The sequence below is a fragment of the Meleagris gallopavo genome, chromosome 16 (genome assembly GCF_905368555.1).
Source record: "Meleagris gallopavo chromosome 16, MGAL_WU_HG_1.1, whole genome shotgun sequence".
Classification (NCBI taxonomy): domain Eukaryota; kingdom Metazoa; phylum Chordata; class Aves; order Galliformes; family Phasianidae; genus Meleagris; species Meleagris gallopavo.
Genome location: NC_139419.1, coordinates 4,580,847 through 4,602,260, shown reverse-complemented (window position 1 = coordinate 4,602,260; position 21,414 = coordinate 4,580,847). Strand labels below are relative to the sequence as shown.

The following is a 21,414-nucleotide window of genomic DNA, read 5'->3' as shown; positions in this document are numbered from 1 at the left end:
ACAAGGGGTGGCCAAGCAAAAGGCAGACAAGGACCCCAGTAAATCTACAGAGGAATACAACTTTTCGTGTGACTACCTGGGCCAGCCCATACACGAATTTTCGGGCAGATCATTTTGTGCTTGGTAGGACGCAGCACTACAAAATTTATCTTTTAATGCACAACAAAATTGCATTTTCCAAATTTAGGTAATGATGAGAATTCACAGCATTCTCTGACTTGCATTAGAGCATTTCCTGGAAAGCAAAGTAAATGGAATGGAAAAGTGATGACTGGCATCAGCCAAAGAAGCATCATGGGGTATTTATTCTTCTTAACACAAGGAGCACTTTCATTTACTTATGTACCTAAATCCATGGTGATCATGGACTCTGTCCAGAAGATGGGGCTTTTGAACAGTTTTCCCCATGACAATACTGTATTTAATTGCTGAACTTGCACTGTGCTCTAACTGCTGAACTTGATTACTATGAAGTGTAAGCCTGAGAAGTTTTTTAATTCTGTAAAACAAATCTTTAATATTGGGAGAGAAAGCATTATTTGCTTACTGTAATTTAGGATGTATTCTTACTCATATGTTGCCATATGTGCATGTTATGTGTGTCTGCCTGCATGCCTAAGCATGTAAGTTGGCAAGCAGTCTCACTATGCAGCTAAATAACCAACTCATTCCAAAGGTGCCTTATCGTGACCGTACTTGAAGTTCTGGTTTACATGAACTGGTTTGGTTCCCACACAACTGCTCAACCACTTCTTTTAAATAGCTTTGATGTGGTATAGGTTATTTACCATAGTTTAATACAAGTCTCTCTTCAGTTCTTCAGAAGCAGTTCTGAAAGCGGGGTGCACAGGTATGAAGGATCTCATGACAGCACCTTCCCACTGGTAGAGCTGTAATGGTGCCGTTACATTCATGGAAATAGCTCAAACTTGAGGATTTTAATTAAATAACTGGACTCCAGTCCTTGTATTGAATGCCAGTGATACCCACAAGCCACAAAAGCTCAGCACTAAAGATTAAAAAACCTAGTTTGAGCTCGCTTAATGTGCTATGATACTGTGTGTTGTCAACAAATCTGTGAAATCCAACCAACTGCAGAACGATCCATGCACATGCATATGCCCTTTCCAACCAGGGTGTCATACAGATCTTCTTCACAGCTTCAGTTGGACCAGAGAGGCCAAACAGAATGAAGAGTAAAGATACAGCTGAGAAAGCTCCATTTTGTTGGTAACTCCAGAGATTCTTCACTTAAAGCCAAAGCACGTGTAAGAAAAAAACAAACTCTTTCCAGGTTATTTCTCAGGGACATTTATGGTTACAAGTTTTTTCTTTCAATTCTAAGAAAATAAAATAGTACACCTTCACAAACTGATCTTGAAGCATGCAAGAAATATATGCATCATTTTGTATCAGAGAAAGTGAAAAAGCTTCAAGATTTGTTAGGCCAACAGTTCAGAAATGTTACAGCAAGAAGAAAACATTTGTTTGCAGCTGAGTTTTCTTCACTGTTAATACACAGTGCAAGAGAGGTGAGTACCTGGATTGACTCTATTCCTCACAGCACTTCAACACTCGTTTCATTAAGCTTGCTGAATTTCCATTAGTGACTGTCGAATGACAGATGTTAATGATTACACAAGGACTGCTCTGTGGACACCTTTCCTTGGAAGTATTAGCTCTGGAGAGGGCTCTACTGAAGGACACCTATTATGAAACTGAACAAGCACATCTGCTACTGTGTAAGACTCTCAAAGAGAACAGCAAGACTTCAAAACGTTTCAAGGAAGCAGTAGCAGCCTTCTTTCTGATAGTCCACTGGCAAGCCACAAAATTAACTTCTAAGAGCTTTTTCTAAGACCACTAGAGGAAATTTGAGTGCTTTAAAGCTTATTTTTAGTGACAAAGAAACTTTTTTGTTTTGTTAGCATCAACCCTACTATCTTCCCTTACAAGCATAGTAGAAAATGTCTGTGCAAGTAAGAGAATCAAATTAGATCGAACAACAAATCAAAGAATTCTCAGTTAAAATTTTATCCAATTAACAAACATAAAATACATAATTCCATACAGTATTACCAATCCCTTGATTTACACCTCAGATAGTTCACTCCTAGAAGCAGGCCACTGAGTGTTTTTTACTGTATTGTGCAATTACATATTTTGTATATGTATTAATAAACACAGTATCAAAAACAAATACTCATTTTTTTCTCTTATTCACGTTTCTGTAAGCAATAGGGCAGCATAATACAGCAGAATAATATTTAAGCAAAACAGCCTCAGCCTCCCCTATGTTCTTTTCATCAGTGATGACACACTGAGTTCCAACTACCTCAAGCATACACGGAATTAAAATGGAAACTAAAAGACTGTCTCTCAGCCAGTAAGAGAAGAACATGATGGTCATTCAAGCCAACGCAAAGACTCGTCTGCTTCTAATTAGGAAATTTTGACAGCGAGAATAGTTTTGTCCTTTAAGCCTATCAGATGTTTTAAAAGAAACTTGCTAAGACTGCTTTACTGGAAGATACTCTTTGCTCTACCTCCTTTTGATCCAACATTCCTTGTTGATTGAAGACTCGGCACAAGCCTTACCTTTGCAGTGTCTGTGTAGCACATCTAATGCAGCAATGAGGAACTCGTGTGCATCTTGTTGCTCGTACCCTGCTAAATGCCGTGCATGAGTCCATACCAGGTGCAATAACCTATATGGAATGTGAGGAGATCGGTGCCCAGAGTAAAACTGCTCAAAGCAAAGAAAAGGACATGACTGTTAACAAGTTACACAGCCTTAATGCATTTAATTATTAAAATCTTTATGAGCGCAATTAGTCAAGTAAATTTAAATCATTTAACTTTGATGGTCTTAATAATGAAAAAGACAGTTTTTAATCACAGACTACTGAAGAAATAGTCTCAGGACTGAGAAGTTTCCTTCATTTAGCTATGGATTAGCATTAACAGAAGAGGGACAAAGCTCTCAAAACAACCTGATATCGATGCCTTTCATTGAAAGAGAAATTTGTGGGTTTGCTGGGTTTGGTTCTTTCTGAAAAATCTGCCGCGTTCCACTTTAAATAGATAAATAAATAAATAACCAACCCAAACCAGTAATGGCGTCTGCTTTCCTGGCTTGAGGTTCAGCTCCTTCCTCACCCTTCTCCATTTCATCCAAGCCCTGCACCTGCAACTCCTTTCATCTCGTCTGAGTCTGCCATCACCTTTTCCTCACTCCTGACACCAACTCTGGCACCCCCAGCCTGAGGCTAAAGCCAGCAGCCTTCCCTGAAAAAGCCGACTTCTGCGTTTGTTCAAGAACTGCTGCACCATGGTACTGGTCCCAGAAGCACTGCAGAGAGCTGTTGATGCTCCTGCAGAGCATCAGGAAAAGCCCAGACAAGCTTGTTCAGCTGGGCTTCAGGCTCCATCTGGATTTGGAAATACTGGTCTGCAGCCTGATGAGGACGGAATATCTGCAAAGGCAAACTTCCCCATGGCAATGTACCAACATGTATTGATCCAACTGGTATTTCACTGAGGAATGTTAAAAAAGAAAGTATTTAAGGGTAATATTTTTGACAGTTGGAAATTTGTAAGGCCTTCTGCCTTCCCTAACCTATAAAAAGCTATTTGACAGTAAAGGGTGCCTGCAACACCACAATTACATTTTGCCACGACCCTACCAAACTTACAGACATTTATTTTTAGTTCCTCTTCCCAAACACAGAATACAGCAAGCAGCAAATGCACACAACAAAAATAAGGTTAAAAAAACCAGCAGTCTGTCATTTCTCATTCTTACTGGAAAAGCAGGCTTCCTTTCCCAGTCTCAAGTTCTCCCTCACTCAGCCTGAGTATTTCCTATAGGTGCAAGCACTGGCCTTGTGCTACAAACACAGTTGGTCTTCTGAGGGCAAACGGTGCTACAACTGGCCCATCTACTCATAAAGCCATGTTTCAATGCATTTCCTTAAAAATACATATATTTTTAATTATTGTGAGCTCCCCTTCCTCCAAATCAGAAGATATACCTCTGCAGCCAACCACCACAAAGTGTTTCTATAAATAAAAAGATCAATAGTCAACTGGGATGCCAACAAGAATGACACCAAGGGAGCGGAGCGGTGCTGTGCTAATTGAAATCTGCTGACACAGCTGCTGCTCAACGTAATTTGGGGAACTGCAGCAATAAAACTTCTCTCTTCTGTCACTCCTCACAATTAGTCCCAGAGCTCGCCGGTCATTTTCACCAACAGCACTCTCTATAATTACTCCACTGCAGACACTGGACCTGCCAGCAGCTTTTACATTCTCTCGTGCTTCATCAGGATGAGAAGAACCCAACAGAAAGCTTTATTGCGTTACTGGTTATTATCACACAGAAACTAGAAACACAACTGGGAAGAGCTCTGCTGACCATACACGTATGCAGAAGAAGCAGGGAAAGACTCCCTGTTCTATACACCAAAATGAAACAAAAGGATCTGAGCGTGTGCAGCAGCACTACTGTATAAATGTATAAAACATCCACTCCAACTCCGCTGTTTCCTTGCTGCTGGAAAGACCAACCTACCAGCACTGATCCAATACATGAAAAAGATAAAAAGCAGAAGGAAAAAAGTCAATTTAAAGTCTTATTTATTCATTATTACACAAAGCTTTTCTTTAACTGTGCAAATCTAAATGCCTGTCTTTGTAAGTCACCTCTAAAAGACTTCAGTGGCACAATTCTTCCAAGCAGAAATTAAAATATTTTTCTCTTTGAAAATGCTTTCAATCCAACAGTATGAGTTGTTTATTTCAAAGAGAATTACTTCAAGCAACTTGTAAATGATTGGTAAGGCACTATTTAATTGCTGCTCTGGGTTAAAACAGGATGCAGTGTCCTCAGTCTTACACACAACTCGAGTAACCGTGTTTCTCTGTCCCACTTAAACATTTGACTTGGAAGAATCCTGGCTTTGTATTTTGCATTACTGCTACCAAAAATATATCAATACTGGGCAGGGAGGAAAAAAAAACAACAAATCAAACATCTGCACTCCTTTTTCCTGCCAAAAATACACGTAAGGATGTTCCCCAATTCTGTGAATAAACAGATGCATCTGATGTATCCTGTACACATACCAACTTAACACTTCCCTTGTAATCAAGAATTTACAGGCATAAATCCCGTCCCAGGCTCCAGTCCAATTTGAAAAGCTAACACCTCCTCTTAGAAATTAGTTCTTAAAGGACTTTAACTGTACAGAAAACTTACAGTGGATAAAGGGAGTGGGTAACATCTTTCAGAATATAACAACACTGACAGAGGTTTCCCCAAAAAAATGCAAAATTTCCAGGATCCAGACAAGCAGCTATACCTTCAGGTTCCGTGTATTTTCTATTCTTATTTCAGAGACGAGATTTTACTAAACAGACCCCAAATTTGCATCCTCCCTTACAACATGCAAGGTCTCTGTCTACAATAAGGGTCCTAGCTACTCTTCTACTTTCTTCTTCTGTTCCAATTTATTTTATATACAAGCTGTTCCAACCCTGTACAATCTTAAGATATCAAAACCATACATCATCTCATTTCTTCTCCTTTTTGTCCTCACTTCTCAACTTCACATAGTTGTGCTGGGAACTTCGATAGGCTGCTGGGGATGACTAATGATGGGAACAAAGAAGGCTTTGTTCTTTACATTTCTGAGTGGATGTGCTGCATTCTGCTGTATTCCCAGGTATTCTTGCTATTCCAGTCACAGAGTACAAAAATCCACTCATCCTAAAGCACTGAGCAGTTACTCCACACATAAACTTACCTAAACACTGGGATGTGGACCATCCTGGAATGAATTTTTGTTGGTAAAGCAAAACTAAAACACAAATACCAGTAGGTAAAAGAGTACACAAACTCTTTCAGCAAAAAGGGTTCATGAACATATCCTGTATGCTCCGTTTTCCCTTCATCTAGTTCCACTGCTGTGATTCCCAAATCCTTTTCATTCCTTTTCTTATGCCACGTAATTCATGCCATGTTACGCTGAGAAATAGGTTTCAAGTAGCTCAAGTGAGAACGTTCGTTGATAGTTATTAAAAACAAACAAACAAACCCTGAGATTATTGCTTTGCGTGCTTGCAAGAAAAGCTCAAGGTGAGAACTCAGTCTGGAGAACTAACTGGCACTCACCACCAACCCACTACAAGGAGGAAGAATTTTAGACTTTCCTGCTTAATGTAGACAAATCATTGATATAACCTATATAACTGATTTTTTTTTTTTTTGAATAAAAAGTAGGGAGAAATTCATTTCTGTTGAAGTGCAGAAGAGTAAAAGTTGCTTATTTACATATCCTAAGTTTCACTTAAATGTTCAAAATGGTCTCCTTCTCCACAACAATTCTTACTTGCATGCATTCTCCAGATCCCCTGGCATTCCATTTCCCTAAGATCACACCTTCAGAAAAAGAAAGGGTGGAGGGGAGATGAAATAAATTAACCCTTGCCCTGATGGTCTGTCACTGGGTAAGGCGCCTTGGGATAACTGCATCCACTAATCCTGGTGGGAAAGCTTCATAAAAACAAGACAGAACCTGAACTAAACTTTCCCTGGTAATTCAATTACAAAGGAATTCTTAAGAACCGCAGTGCTGAGATCTCCACTAGTTGGCTGTCCTTCATTCAGACCTTATCTCTGCAGAGATGCAATAGTTAGAATGAAGAACCCTATGCCATATATTTGGGATGCGAAAGATAACCAAACCAGGACTGTAAGATACCTGTCTTTATTCTGCATGTGCAGAAATTCAGCTGAATGGGAAACAGAAATTTGCAGTGAGCACTCAGAGAGCTATAATCACAATGTAGTATTATTATTGTTAAAATCCATAAAGTTGGATGTGACACAACAGTTTTGTTTGTGGAATACAACGTGCTTGTTTTACTTTGAGGAGTCACCTTTTGTTCTCCTCCCACAGCACTTAGCTGCAAAAGGCGTACAGAATACTGCACTGCTATTCCCACAGTCTAAAATCAGAGGTGGCTCTTTGCTCATCTGCATGCATCTTACAGAACATCAATTATTAGAACTAATGCAAGTGTAGGCATGAATTCTGATTGGGGAAAATGAAGGCTGAGATTCCCAAAGTTGTGTGTGAAATTAAACTTGATTACAGTTAAATTTAATGAGAACACTGCACTTAAAGCCCCATTACTGTAACTGCCCATTCTTTACTACGTGCTTGTACCTAATCTAGCAAAAGGCATCTCAGGCCATCAGCAGGGCTGAGCATACAGGAAAGGAAACACAGACCAGGCTCAGGCAGTACTGATGTTTCCTCCAGCCACTCCATCTGTAACGCAATACTCATTTCCTCCTTTCCCAAGGGATTTGTTTTCTTTTTTTAATGCACGTGTATAAACAGAAGATGGCAAAATTAATCAGAATTAGACTTCAAACAACAATCTGATGGAAGACCGTAACAGTATTTTTTTTTTCCTTTTTGATAAGCAAATACATTTCTGTATTACCAGTCTACAGGAACTATTTCTATAGTTTTTTGTATGTCTAGTGATATTTCCCCATTTAAGTGCACGCCTGGTCTGAATAATGCTGTAGCTGCTACCTATTGCTATGTTTGCCTTTAGTTTTTTACCTTCTCTCCAGACAGGCTTAGGAATAATTGAAAAATCAATCCAAAAATAAGAAGTACAGTATGCAGCTAACAACTGATAAGCAGCATGAAAAGTTACAGATTGCAGTGAGTGCTGAGTATGATTAGAAAGCAACTTTATACTGGAAAGGCTAAGGGACTTCATCTTCCACATACACTGAACTCACCTGCACCAAGCTGCTGCACACAGACATCCCCAGCTACTTTACATGCTTTGTACCAACACATACTATGGCCCTGTTTTGCTCTGCTTACCAAGAAAGCAGATCTGTTACTCCTGGAGAGGCACAGGACTGGAATGTATGTGCGAGCTTGTTTTTAAAGACATCTCCTTTTAAAACCTGAAGCTTACATTTAGCCATACAGCCCTTAATTCATTAAGATAGTAAAGCTCGTCTGCTATCAACTAAGGACAAGAACGTGTCCATCACGTGCAGCACAGATTAGACTTAGGGAAAGGCACGCTGCAAGGCCAGTCACCTGAGTGAAAAATAAAAGAACCGCTGCTCATATACGCAAGGTACAAACTGTATCAACACATTCACCTTCCTACATCCTCCCAGCCATTAATTTGTTTCCACATAAGAGATAATAGCAGAGGGTTTTCTGTTAGGAAGCACAGAGTCAACATCAGTAAAATACTTACACAAACCTACACAGTTCAGTTCCTCAAACCAGAAGGCCACATACTGCTTTAGTCTTATTCCCATTATCGCCAGAAGAGCCTGTGCCATATTTTCCAGTTACAACTTGCACATTTAATTAACACACGCATTCAGCTTTAAGATAAACAACTGCAGGTCAGTCTCAGAAAAGCAGGCAGCACTGTGTTATGTCCAATACCAGCACTGCCTAAACAACGATGACTTAAGCACAAGTCTTCAAAGGCCAAGAGTTTTCTTTTCAGCAGTTAGGTATTTCTGACAGCAGGATCTCAGTCTCTACTGCTCTGATTTGAGACCTCAAGGGGAAGCAGAATTTGCATTCCTTTTGCATTTGCAAATAGAACACAATCCCTTTTGGGATACAAAACAGCCAACATCTGCGGAAAGGTGATGCTATTGCAGCAAACAGCACTCACCTCCTGAAAAAGCGTAGACATTTCACAGACCAGACATGAGCTGGGGCTTTGCATTTCACATTTGTGCCTGTCGGAGAGGAAGAAATCTCGCAGCAGTGGAGTGTGGGTAAGTGCCTGGACAATACAGTTCATAAAACATGTGTTCCCAAGATTGATTAGCCCTCGTAGACCTATAAAGACAGAAGGGGGAGGGGATGCGTAAGCATTACTGCATTTAGAAAATAGTACATTTAAATTATTTGCATTTTTATACAATTTTCACAGTGGTGTCAACAAATTTACTATGTATGCGTTGCTCCAAGTACACAACTTTATGTTTACGTAGGCTATTGGTTTTGATGTACTCAAGTCACAAACTGCCACAAGCTTTCTTAACTACAGTATGATTTGTTTTTTGTTGGTTCTTTTTGCTTTAAATTCTTAGAGGAACATAAAACTCAAAGTACAGCAACACCAACAGCCTTATTTTTGCAGAGGCTGTTTTTCCAAACATCCCTCCTCAAGCTCGTGCCCAAAGGCAACAACAACTGATAAACTGCAACAGTACGATACATTAAAATAAATCAGTTTGTTCTCAGATCATTTAAGAGGCTTTCCCTCTTGCAGGTCACAAAGTCAAAGTAAGGTTTTTCTACTGACAAAATACAACAAATATCTTCCTAAGTCAGGCAGCAAAGGAAACGGCCTCAATATAAGCCAACCAAAAAGCCAGGCTGTGACATCCAGTACAGACTTTGTGCTTCCTCCTTTCCGTTCAAAACCTGAGATCTGAACAAAACACCCTTAAAGAACAACTCTGAACAGTGCTATTTCCACTCGTGTTTTAACTACATCAAACATTCATCTACAGCACACATCACAAAAGTCAATTTGGCATAAGAGGATTCATCACACCTTAAGTCAAACGTTCAGTAATGCCCAGAGATGATTTCTTGTGCTTGGAAACCAAGGTGCTTAAAGGAATGCTCTTCTGTTGCACAACTGAAGAGAGGTTAGGAGTGGGGAAAGCTTTCAGTCATTTGCAAAGTCTAAGTGAGAAGAAAAACATGCTCAAGTCCTTGAGTACTCTTCCAAAATGTTAATGTACTGCCACCATACAGGAGTGCTGAACAAGGTCTTCAGGTGGATAAGAATGCTGATTTTTTTTAACCAAAAGTTTACTTTGAAACAAGGAAAAAAAATGCCCTGACATACGCATACAATTTTGCTGTCAATTTAAAATGAACGTGGTCCTCTTTTGTGATATCAACAGAATTACTACATAAACCATGAATGAAAAAATGAATTACTTGATAGAGAACAAAGAATTGCCTTGCCATTCTACAGGGAAAAAAAAAAAAATAATAAAGAAAAGTATCAGCTGGCAATGCTGTGCTAATTAAAAATGGTGCAGTTCCCTTGCAGTACACCAGACAGTGCTCAAAGGGCTCTTCAGCATCTTTCAGCAGGAGGAGGTGTGGTCCAGTTGCTATGTTACCAGAGAGAAACGGCACTCCATCAGCTGGAGCTGCACACTGAGCTGCAGGCGATGGATACAGAGCCCTCTGAAATCCCCTTTTCTGTACCTAATGAAACACAGCCCTCCTTCCAACAGCTTCCTGGTGCTTCTGTTTATTCACAGTGCAGGACAATGTTCCTCATGTATATTGCAGTAACTTCTGTTGGGCAGAAAGCTCATTGCAATCATTTGCTTTATTTTCATGCTGGGAGGCAACAAATGTGTGCACATCATTAACAAAGTGTTAAATAGTTAATTTGGTGTAGCAGTCTGAAAAACAGTGCGATGCTGCAACGCTGTACACAGTCCTATGTCAATCCCCAGTCTACACATCTCTGCAAACAATATCAAGCAGAAAGATGTTCATGCTATGCAAGTGGAGAAACGTTCAGTTGTATCTCCTGCCTATCTCTCTCCTTTATCTATCATCTGTTTAAAACTTACTGTTTTTATTTAAACCAATCTGTGCCAACAGATGCTTGTGAGGCTCCCTGGACATGCTTGAGATGCACCAGGGTATTTTGAGCAGAAAACTCTCTCCCTATTTCTCTCTGGAAGACTTGGCTCCACTGGTTAGCAGCAGCATTCAAAGTCAGCCTGTGCAGCACAGAAGACAAGTAGGAAGACAGCAGGTCCATCTGGAGACTCACCCTATCTTTTTTTTCCTTGATATCTAGTAGAAAAATCACAAGTAAAAGCAAACACATAAAGGCAGCTTTTTGGAATCATTTATTAAACATCATTTATTACATGCCTGAGGCTGGACCTTGTTTCCCTGTGACCACAAGAAGAATCAATCTTCCTCAAAGCTTCCACCAGACAACCAGTTACAACTCCACAGGCTCTCTTGCTTTGCTCTTGACTGGTCTTTGGTGTCGGTCTTCCACGGGTAGGAAAAAAAAAAAGGTGCTTCTTATGCCATGGCATCATTTGAATGAACCAACACAAAACAACCTGCAAAACAGACAAGGCTGAAATGTGAATACCTCAAACCCTTATAAAAATAAGAAAATGGTGAATGTAGTAAAACATGAGAACTTACTTGACTGGAAAGGGAAAAAGGTAAAGGAGCATATATAACTCTTATCCTTGAGAGAGCAATGACTGCAGCTGCTAAACTGTCTCTTAGACTGACATCTGAAATGGAACAGGTACAATGCACTGAACTACAGCTAAGCTACTGCATAACTAATTGGAGCATCCTAAAAACATCAAATTTTGATGCACATATACTGAAGAACTGACTGAACTTAGAAAGACACATTCTCTTGTATGGAACTCTTATGGAAAAGGAGTTTTGTGGGAGAGAAGCAGCTGGAAATCAAAGCCCAACAGCATTCTAGTCACTGCAATATTCAGAAAGTAAATGAGTTGTGTCTGCCACACCCTCTCCATTAAGAAAGTCTGGCAATATTTAACTGGAAGAGACAGAACTGAAACGTCACAGTCATAAACTAAGAGAAAAAGTGTCAAAATCTTAAATGCATCAATCTACTTTTGCTAGTATGAACATCAGTAGTCTCCACCAGTATCTAATCATTTGACAGTACTTGTCTAGAGGGTGGGCCGATGCCAACGATTCCCAGCTGTGGTACACTGCAGATTTCTGCTGTGCTTTTTAGTAGTAACTTTATCTCTGATTTTAATGAAATGCTTTCAGAGCAAGCAAGAGCAACCAGTGAGATACCTCAACTCTAAATGTAGATGGGTGCTCCTGCAGTAAACTTGTTTTGCACAGCACTATTTTCTTCGTAACTTTACAGATAAAAATATAAGTATTGGAAATAAATAAATACTGCTGTCAAGACAGATTTATCCTGCTTGGTATTAAAGAAAATATTTGCTCATAATCACCACTATTTCCATTCTGTCACATGCTGAACAGGCAGGGCGTAAACAAAGCAGCAGGAATTCTACTTGTGCAATGCCCTGAGCAGACATAATCCTGTGCAGGAATTTCCTTTTACACTCACTCTCAAAGCTGTATTATAAGCAGCAGGCTTACCTTTGTCACCTTCAGTTCTTCCATCTTCTTCCAGTAACTGTTTTTCATTTTTCAGATGCTCAAAGCAATTGATCTGCAACGCTGGGCAAGCGTGCTGCTGTGATGCAGGAATGTCCAGAACAGCAGTTCTGCAAGTCCACCCATGCAGGTGAGATGAAAACACCAACACAAGATAAGGAAATCCCACTTCTCATAGAGGGCAGGGGGCACTGGAGAGGTGGAAATGAGAGGACCACACATGAACACAAAAGACTGAACACCAATCAGGTGCTTAACTCGCCCCTCTGAAGAAGTTTGTCTCAAAAGCTAGGATTGGTGCTGGGATTGGAAGAAGAGCAGGTAAACCAGTCTGAACAAATATTACCAGAAAAACCTGTGATTTAATTGAATGAAGATTCTGGAAGCAAAAACGTAGGTAAGAGTATAATGCAACTGTGACACGAATCGGGAAACTGTTCAGCACAACCAGCTCAAGAACCTCTGTACATTAAGCACAGGTCAGCACCACCTGAGCGCAATTTTCTGGCCCCAAACCCAACCCTCCCCGTTGCCCATCTGTGTCAGTGATTCCCTGTAGCTCCATCAAATCGTATCAGAAGTCGGTGCAAGCTGAAGCAGCGCTAAAACATTTAGAGGAAGCAAGTTCAACATAACCCTTGGAAATACAGTGCAGCACAGCAATAAACATTTTTTTTTAAAGTTTGTTTTTCATCTTATGCTCATAGAGCAAGAACGTATTTATAGTGCATCTTTCTGAAAATGTACCTCAAGGGAGAGCTGCCCTACTTCTTAGTACCTAAAGAGGGGAAAAGAACCCAAACCTCTCAGCTCCCAGGTAGAAACCAGATCGCACATTTCCAGACGCAGCTGTTACAAATATGGGTCCCAAACAACCAACACGCCACTATTCCATCTGCATGCCAGAAGCAGCATGGCTTCTGCTAACGGGGTCAGTGGCAGCAATTATTCTCAAAAGATAACCCCTTTTGAAGGAAAAAATAAATCTACTAATTTCAGAGAGCAGCAGTGTGCAAATAAACAAAACTAGAGAAGCTACACAGTAAGAAGCGTGATGTCCTGTGCCACCACTGGGCATGTGAGTAATCAAAAACCATGACGTTGCACTGGATTTATTCCACAGTACTTCAGCTGAAGAATCCCTTCTCAGTTCCTGCATGGAACCCATACAGCAGCACAAGCAGAGTCAAATTAGAACTGTTTTGTACAAGTATTTTACAAACTCACTGATGACACTCAATATTCATTTTAATTTGAAAACAGCTTAAGAACAAAACCAGTGTAAGCCTATGAAGAAGTACTGCTAATAAAGAGAAAATTTATTTGGAGACTTATTTGTATCCGCTGCATTATGAACTGTGCCATAAATCACAAGTTTACCCGCACCTACAGAGGCAGAACGACAGTCACACCAGAAGCAGCTTTCTGGAAAAAAAGAAATCTCTCAGGGAAAATAGCATTTGTATTCTAAATGAAAATCCATCTTTAATCTGCCAATTTCTGGCAGATTTTGGATCAGCGTATATTTTTCATTACTTTTGAAATAAATTATTAGAAAAAAGTTTGCTTATGTGTACAGAAATAAACTGCCCTTGAGTCTGCTTCCAACAGAAAACCCTGAAGTCCAGCTAAAAGAGATGGTACGCTGGAGGAGAGAATTCTATGCCATGAAGGGCACATGTACAGCAAGTCATTAACTGCTGAAGTTGAACAGAGCACTCTCCCTTGCATGTATCATCAGTATCAGGAGACAGAGACGACTTGGATATATCACTCAACCTGCAAAGTTCTCTGTTTTGGTATGTCAATGCTGTACAGCAAGTATCCTCATCCTCTTGTCTGTTTACCCTATTACCAAAACTACTCAGTGAGAAAGGAGGGTTGGTCAATTAATTACCAGGGATTAACCAGATGTGACTCCTCCTACAGATGAGTAACTAACAACTCAAAATAAAATCCAACCAATGAAAACAGACCACAAAAAACACACCAGGAAATACACCCTATGCACCAAAGCTGTGACCTTCACAAGATGTTCTGCCATTCACTGCTGGGTTGTTCTTTTTCCCCTGGTTATTTGCTTTTGTCATGGTTGGTTTTGCTTGTTGGTAAGGTCCCGGCCAAGAGTTGTTTTGCTTTTAGAAAGAGGCACTTGCTCACCTTTCAGACTGCCAAATGGTTCAAACACAGTAAGAAAAAACAAAACACATACGAGCAATGTGTTCGTATTTCCCAGTTAGGCTGTAAGACAGATCTCCCATTAAGCGTTAGGACAGAGAAGCAGCACTGAAACGCGTGCTCAATTGTTTCATTCAGGTTCACATGACAACCCAAAGTCTTCTGGCAGTAACTTCTGGCACATTTCTGTGCAACTGGGACAGCTCCATAGTGACCTCAGCATTGATGCAGACCTTCCCAATTCATCCCTTTTTATGCTGTGTGAGGAACGCCATTCAAAATTTACCATTTCCACATTTCTCCCCTTAAAATGCCTGGAAAAAAAAGTTATCAGTGAGTCACAGCCTACCTACATTAACTTGTCCAGATACCCCCACAGCAACAGTGGTGTCTCAGCAAGAGAGCTGAATTGAATTACGTTCAGTGCAGATCCTGCCTCTCCTGACTGCATCGATCGCATTCGGCATTTTTATTTAACAGCTTCAAAATAAAATCACATAAAATAGACTTACAGAAGTGATACACTACATCAGAGTAGCTTAAATATAATTGGAAGACAGAACAACAATTCAAAAGCAACTGAGTATATAGGAGAATCTATGTGAAATTAAGTTCAATTAAAAAAATATGGTGTAGGAAATGAGAAAATTTAAGTTCACAAAGAGGAAATAAGAAGCAACAGCTATTATAGCAACCCAACCTAAGTGACATAAACCTGCACTGAAGGGGCACAAATGATACACTGTGAAACTCAACAAGCTTCTGATGAGGCCTGAGAGGAGGTTACTCTGCCCTGCTGACAGTAAGGCTCTCGCTGATGATGCCCAGAATAGAGCACCCAATTTAAGAGATCTATTCAACCCAAGGAGAAGGCAAGAATAGGAGTGAAAATTTCCATGAAATGAATACATGAGACTTGAGAAACTAACTGAAGAACCCACTGGTTGAGTTAGTTAATTAAAAAGATAGTGCCAATGGAGGAACAGACAGGCTGACAATTTTCAAATACGTGAAAGGCAACTGCAAAGAGGACTGTAATTAACTCTTGTGGCCTATCCAAGCTATTATAAAAAAGAGACGGCGCTCACAAGAAGTGAAATTTAATTAGATATTAAAAATAATTGTTTCACAGTTAGAAAACATTGCAACAGGGGAGTCCGGGACTCCCTGCAGCTGGAGCTGTTCCAGAAGCAGCTCTCACTTGTCAGTAATGGCCTCGTACACCTGACCCAGACCGGGAGAAGGCATGAAGTGACCCCACCACCTTTTCATTGGTCTGTTCACATATCCAGATTAATATTACAGCACGGCACAAAACAGAGCAACCGCCTCTGACCAAGGTAGGAAAGGCAGGGCATTTTCACCTGACCGTTTCACCTCATTCAAACTCCCAGCTAAGTGATGCCAAAGGGGATGCTCCCGCTGCACTGAGCTGGCACCTGTTTGACTCCACGCTGAAATGGTTTAATGTGCCAGTCTGGCAGAAAAAGTAGTCTCACCTTGAAAGGGTTTGCATCACCTGCAGACAGTGATGAGCTTTTGACCCTTCAAGCAGGTTCAAGCAGCTCAGCAGAGGTCAGAGCAAAAAGTCACGGCCGCAATCAGGAGGGGCTGCAAAAGTGTCAGTTCCAGAGGCAGCCAACCCTCCTGCCCCCGGAATACCTCTGCTGCAACACACCTCCAGTGCAGGCAACTGTCTGAAGCCACAGTCTGAGCAGCAAAACAGCCACAGCCCTAATGCACACATTGCTATTCTTATCATAAGGCCCTAGAAAGCAAAATTAACTGTCCTGCTTCCAGGAAAGGACAGAGAACCACTGCTGCTATAGAATCAGGGCTGCTAACTATTCTCAATGCCATTTTTAGTCTGCATAGATATTTTGCATATGAGCTTTTGCATTTGTAGCTTAGTGCATCATTCATTTTAGTAATGCAAGAATAAAGTCAGAGGATAAGACAAAAATCAGTCAGCATCAAGATCTGGTACTTCAATTCATTTCCTTCGTGTCAAACCCGCTCTTGTGGATCAAGGAAGAAGTTTGCATTTATGAGCAGTGCTATAAATCAGCTCCATAGGAGCTCAGCAGCAGCCGTGAATCATACTGTACTTCCAATTAAAAGCAATGGAGTAATATTTGAACAAAACTGCAGTCAAGGCTCAGCACAGCAGATATGGATTTGTGGCTTATTTGAGCATAGAATTTCTAGCAATGATATGGGAACAAACAGCAGCAAACGATGATGAGATTCAGTACAGTGACTACCAAGGAGGGTTTACCAGAGGTGACTTTGGTATTCCAGGAGCAATTCCCCCTGGCAACAACGTGAAGCTATGTTGCTCCTGGTAAAGCAGTGACTGCCTTGTATTTTAAGTATGAAGAATAATCTGAACTTAAAGCCAGGCAAAGGCCTTTAAATAAACTTGGGAAACAGTTTAATCCACCCCTACATAAAGGCTTTCTTCTTCCTAAGGAAAATGATAGCTTTTATGCCTGTCATTTATTGTCTTAAGCATTTTTACTGACCATCTGCATCACAAAATTATTTTTATCTCAGGCATCAAGAAACCAATGCATCATGCTCTTAAAAAATAAAAAAGCTATACAGCACAGACTCACTTCTGGCAATCATCTTCATCTAGTTGACTCTCTCAGTCAAAACGAGCAAAACAGAAAAGACATTAAGTTCTGCAGCAGAACTTGCACTAAACTTCCCTGAATTTCTTCAGTGGGTCTTGATATGCCAAGTAATTTTGTCTGTTGGGCTTCGACCTGATCCAATCTCTGCCGAGATCTCTTAGCAGGGAGTGAAGCACACTGAGGAATGAACACATGTAATCTGGATCCCAAGCTGTCACAATATGCAACAGAAGAAAAATGTCTTTCAAACATGGCACCAGAAATTATCACACAGTGCTCTAATAGTCAGCAGTGTCTTTGATTATCTGAGCCCCACGACACCTAAAGATCAATCAGCAGGAGGACTGAACGAAATACGATGCACTCCCAGCACATACTGCCACACTGAGAGCTGGAGTGACTATTTGTGTACACACGATATGCCCCACATAGGTATATGCAGTACATAACACACCTTGATTTAGCAGTGAAACCAGACCCCCTACAACTGCAACGCTCACTGCACACTCAGATGTACAGAGCTAAATGAATCTGAATGAACTGAATAAAGGCACAGAGGAGCACTAAAGCAATGATGAGACTCAGGGAGGAGCTTTTCCTGTCTCAAACACCGTACAGCATGAAGTTCAAGACAAATGTCCCATGAATCAGAGCACAGGAAGAATGATTATCTGCTAACTGCAGGAAGCTCAGAGAGAAGAGACATTCAACATCTAAAAAAAAAAATATATAAAAACAGCAGTGAAGAACTGTGTTTGTCAGAACACTGAATGACTGACTTTGAGACAACTAGTCTTTAGACACCAGTTAGGTTGTAAACATGTATTTTGAAAGGTCTATATGGCAACATGATGGCAAAGAAAAAAAGCCTATCAACAAAATTAAATACATCAACATGTAGCACAGAATTAAATATTCACTTTGCCCTTCCTCAAAACAGTGAAACTCAAAGCTCAGTGAGATCTTGTATGAGCTGCACAGAAGCATAAGACTTGCAGTGAGAATCCTGTGCAGATGGCATCCTTAAAGAACAAGAGGTACTCCCACCAAACTGACAAAATCAAATTCACACCCGCAGCCGTCCTTTCCCCCCAATATCACACCATATGCTGCCTACAAGTTTTTACCCTTCCTCAAAACAGATTTCACAAATTAATAACTGAAGGAGTAGGATAACTGCCAATGAAGTTTAATGCACCCAGATATATCAATATGCACAAATCATTGTTGAACTGGCGCAGAGCTATTCCAGCAATCCACGACACACAAACCATGCCACATGCTGTTTATGCACAGTACTCGTTTTGGTATATACTGCATCTACCTTCTGTCCACACAAAGCCCAGCACTGGGAGCAGATATGAAAGAACAGAATGGAAGGTTAGAATAAACACAATCCAACAGTGATCCAGAAATCAACAAATCTGAGGTGGAGACTGCTGGCCTCAGTGAAAACATCTTGCTCCCTAATGACATGAAGTTAAGCAAGGGAAATACAGCAGCAAACCAAAAGTATTTTTGTTTCTTCCATCTACTTTCAATAGTAACAGAAGTGTCTCCTCATGCTAAGGGTACTTTCTCTCCCATGACAAGACAGGCACAGCAGTCAGTGTAGCTATGTGGGTTAGTTCTGAACTTCCTCATTCAGCTCGACTTAAGAGATTATGGCACTGCCTTTGCACTGACTGCAGCACTCCATAGCAAGAATTCACCTTCCACTTCAAGGAAGGCTTTGTTTTTACGAGGATCACTGCTCGATGCTGGCTGTGTTCAAGGAAACAGGAGGTGCATCTGCTGACCTCTGGACTGCTGGAGGACAGGGAGGGCAGATGCAGAAAGCCAAGCATTTTTAACATCTGTTTTCCTGTAAAGCATCCATTAAGATTATTTATTTTCAATTGAACAACACTAGAAAGAAATGCCCTGCTAACCTTTATTTAACTTTAAACAATTAAAAGATCACCTACCGCCAGCTTTAGATAAAGAAAGATGCATTGTTCAGAGGGCTACATGCTACAATTGGGGTTTTCTTGGTAAGAAACCTCCCTTCCCATTAAAAAAAGTTCCAGTAGATAATGACAAGTGATTACCATTCACTGCAGTTTTCATGTTACTAGTCTGCAGTGTTTTGATGGCGTGCTGGTTACATAATCACAGCAAAAAAAGCACAGCATGGAAGAAAGTTAACTACTGTACCACCAAAGAGAGGTAACAGACAAATAACTGAGTCAGCAAATATTTTACACTGAAGATGAATTGGCATAAAGGAGGGGGAATTTCCATGCTCCTACCTTCCTGCATCCAAACATGAAGAAGATGCATCTGAAGAGGCGCAGAAAATAGTTTTAGGAAGTCAAATTGCAATATTGTCTGTGAAATGTAAGTGACGTGTATGGATCTGTAACAACTATGAGTCCGCTTTCAAACACCCACAGCAAGAAAATCAGCTTTGAGATAGAAGTTTGGAATGTGACCCAAGTCCTGGACCAAGAACTGTCTTCCAAGGAATTTCATACTGTGAACTCAGTGTAGCTTTCTTTGTCTCAAATCCCCAAGAGCCACCTACAGTTTCAAAAATAAAATGCTTTCTGTGCAAGTAACATGGACAGCAGTTTTTCAAGAAGGAACAACAGAAAAATTCAATCCAATTCCAACCTGCCTAATGCACAGTTTAACCTGGTACTGCTGTCTTCATGGGCTGAACGGGGGGCAGATGCCCAGGAATTATGATTCCAGCTTTTCAAACAATTCTTTACCTGCAGTACTTTGTACCACTGCAGCTATACATATACCTAACTTCAATGTCTCACTGATTTTATCCCCCTATAACAAAACGCGCAAAACAAGCTTTACAAGAAGGATAAAAGAAGTAAAAACATTTACATTTTCAAGAATTCTTTAAAAGCCACATGAAAAACCACTATTCCTCAGCCAGCAGATACACAGCTTGCAGTTCTGTTGCGAACTAAACCACTCCCACATAAAGCCAAGCAAATTAAAACCTTCACAAAGAACCCTGAGACTAAGGTTTTCCTCATCACACATTTAGCACATCCCTGCTAAAGTTGGTTTCAGTGCCAACCTATCACCAGGCTCAAGCATCAAGGTAACTTCTCAGAACTGTATCTGACATTCTGTTAATCTTTACTGGAAAGAAAACACACAGGATTTATTTCTGTACACAGATATCCCAAAAATCAAAGTATCTTACTTTTAAGAGCTGGTAAGAATGCTCCTCATCTACATTAGTGAAGTCTGTTAGCTTCTTCAGCAACCCATACTTGGCTGCAAAAAAAAAAAATCAACTGAAAAAACAGAAGGAGGCCCAACAATGGCCCAAACCAGCCAGTTTTGCTGAATACCTCCCTTCCCTTCCCATTACAGCTGCCTGGCATTCCCTAGCAGAAAAGATATTCTGTCAACTGGTTTGTGTTTCCCTTTGCTGCAGCATCCTTCACCTGAAAGCAGGACTACAGCCTTGGGGCAAAAAGTGCTTTGTAAGAAGAATCAGTATCCGCCCTTCTCTAATCTCTACTAGCTGAAAAACATGCCCTGCAAGTTTTATCTACCCTCCAGTCTTTAGGAAAAAAAGCAGGCCAAATTTTGTATTAGTTACCTCCAAAGTTGTCTTTTTATTTTCCTCCTGAGGAGGAGGACTGCAGACAAAGGCTGAACAAGAAGAGCCATAAGCCTTGAAGCGATCCATACACCCTACAGCAGGAATGGTGAATGGCATAAGCCAACAAGGACACAAACTTCAGCCTTATAATGCTGATTTAAGAAGAACACACATGATGGCATAATACTTTGGAAAAAATAAAAATAGAAAACTACTGAACAAGCAACAGTAGAGGCCATAGTACCACTAGCGCTACCTTCTAAAAAATGCTGCTCTGTCTTCTTCACATTGACTAATAAAAAGCCAGCAAAGCTTGTTTTTTGTTTAAAACGTACTTCCTGGTTTACTCGAAGCTCAAGCCCACTGAAGTGCCAGTGCAAGTGCACTTTGTCTTCACTGGTTTTCCTGGAAGGTGAGTGAAAGAACAGCTCGGATCCTGCGTGGCTGCTGCCTGCGCAGGTTGAGGCATCCCTGCTTTGGGCCAGGAGCTCTGAGAGATGCTCAGTGCAGCAACACAGAGAACTCTGCTCTTGCCAAAGCATGGCCAACAAAAAGCACAATGCGTCTGCCAGGATAATGAACTGAGCAGCCTGAGTGAATGCCCAGGAGAGGGTGGGATCACATGGCTGGAATTAAGAGACCAAATGAATACACAAGGGTGAAATAAAAGGAAAGGCTGATCCCCTGACGGAGGAAAGCTGTTTTCCTCAGCTGT

At 40.7% G+C, this 21,414-nt stretch overlaps 1 protein-coding gene across 3 annotated transcripts in view; it reads right to left on the bottom strand.

The window, feature by feature from the left end:
- The window catches only part of USP22 (ubiquitin specific peptidase 22), an 87,307-nt gene that overhangs the window by 15,534 nt on the left and 50,359 nt on the right, over positions 1–21,414 (bottom strand). For all 3 annotated transcript variants that reach the window (XM_085237910.1, XM_085237909.1, XM_085237911.1), the window contains 2 exons: positions 8,743–8,912; positions 2,599–2,746 (listed from right to left, as the gene is read on the bottom strand). In XM_085237910.1, coding sequence (XP_085094036.1) covers positions 2,599–2,746; positions 8,743–8,912 — 318 coding nt within the window. The remainder of the gene's footprint in view (positions 1–2,598; positions 2,747–8,742; positions 8,913–21,414) is intronic.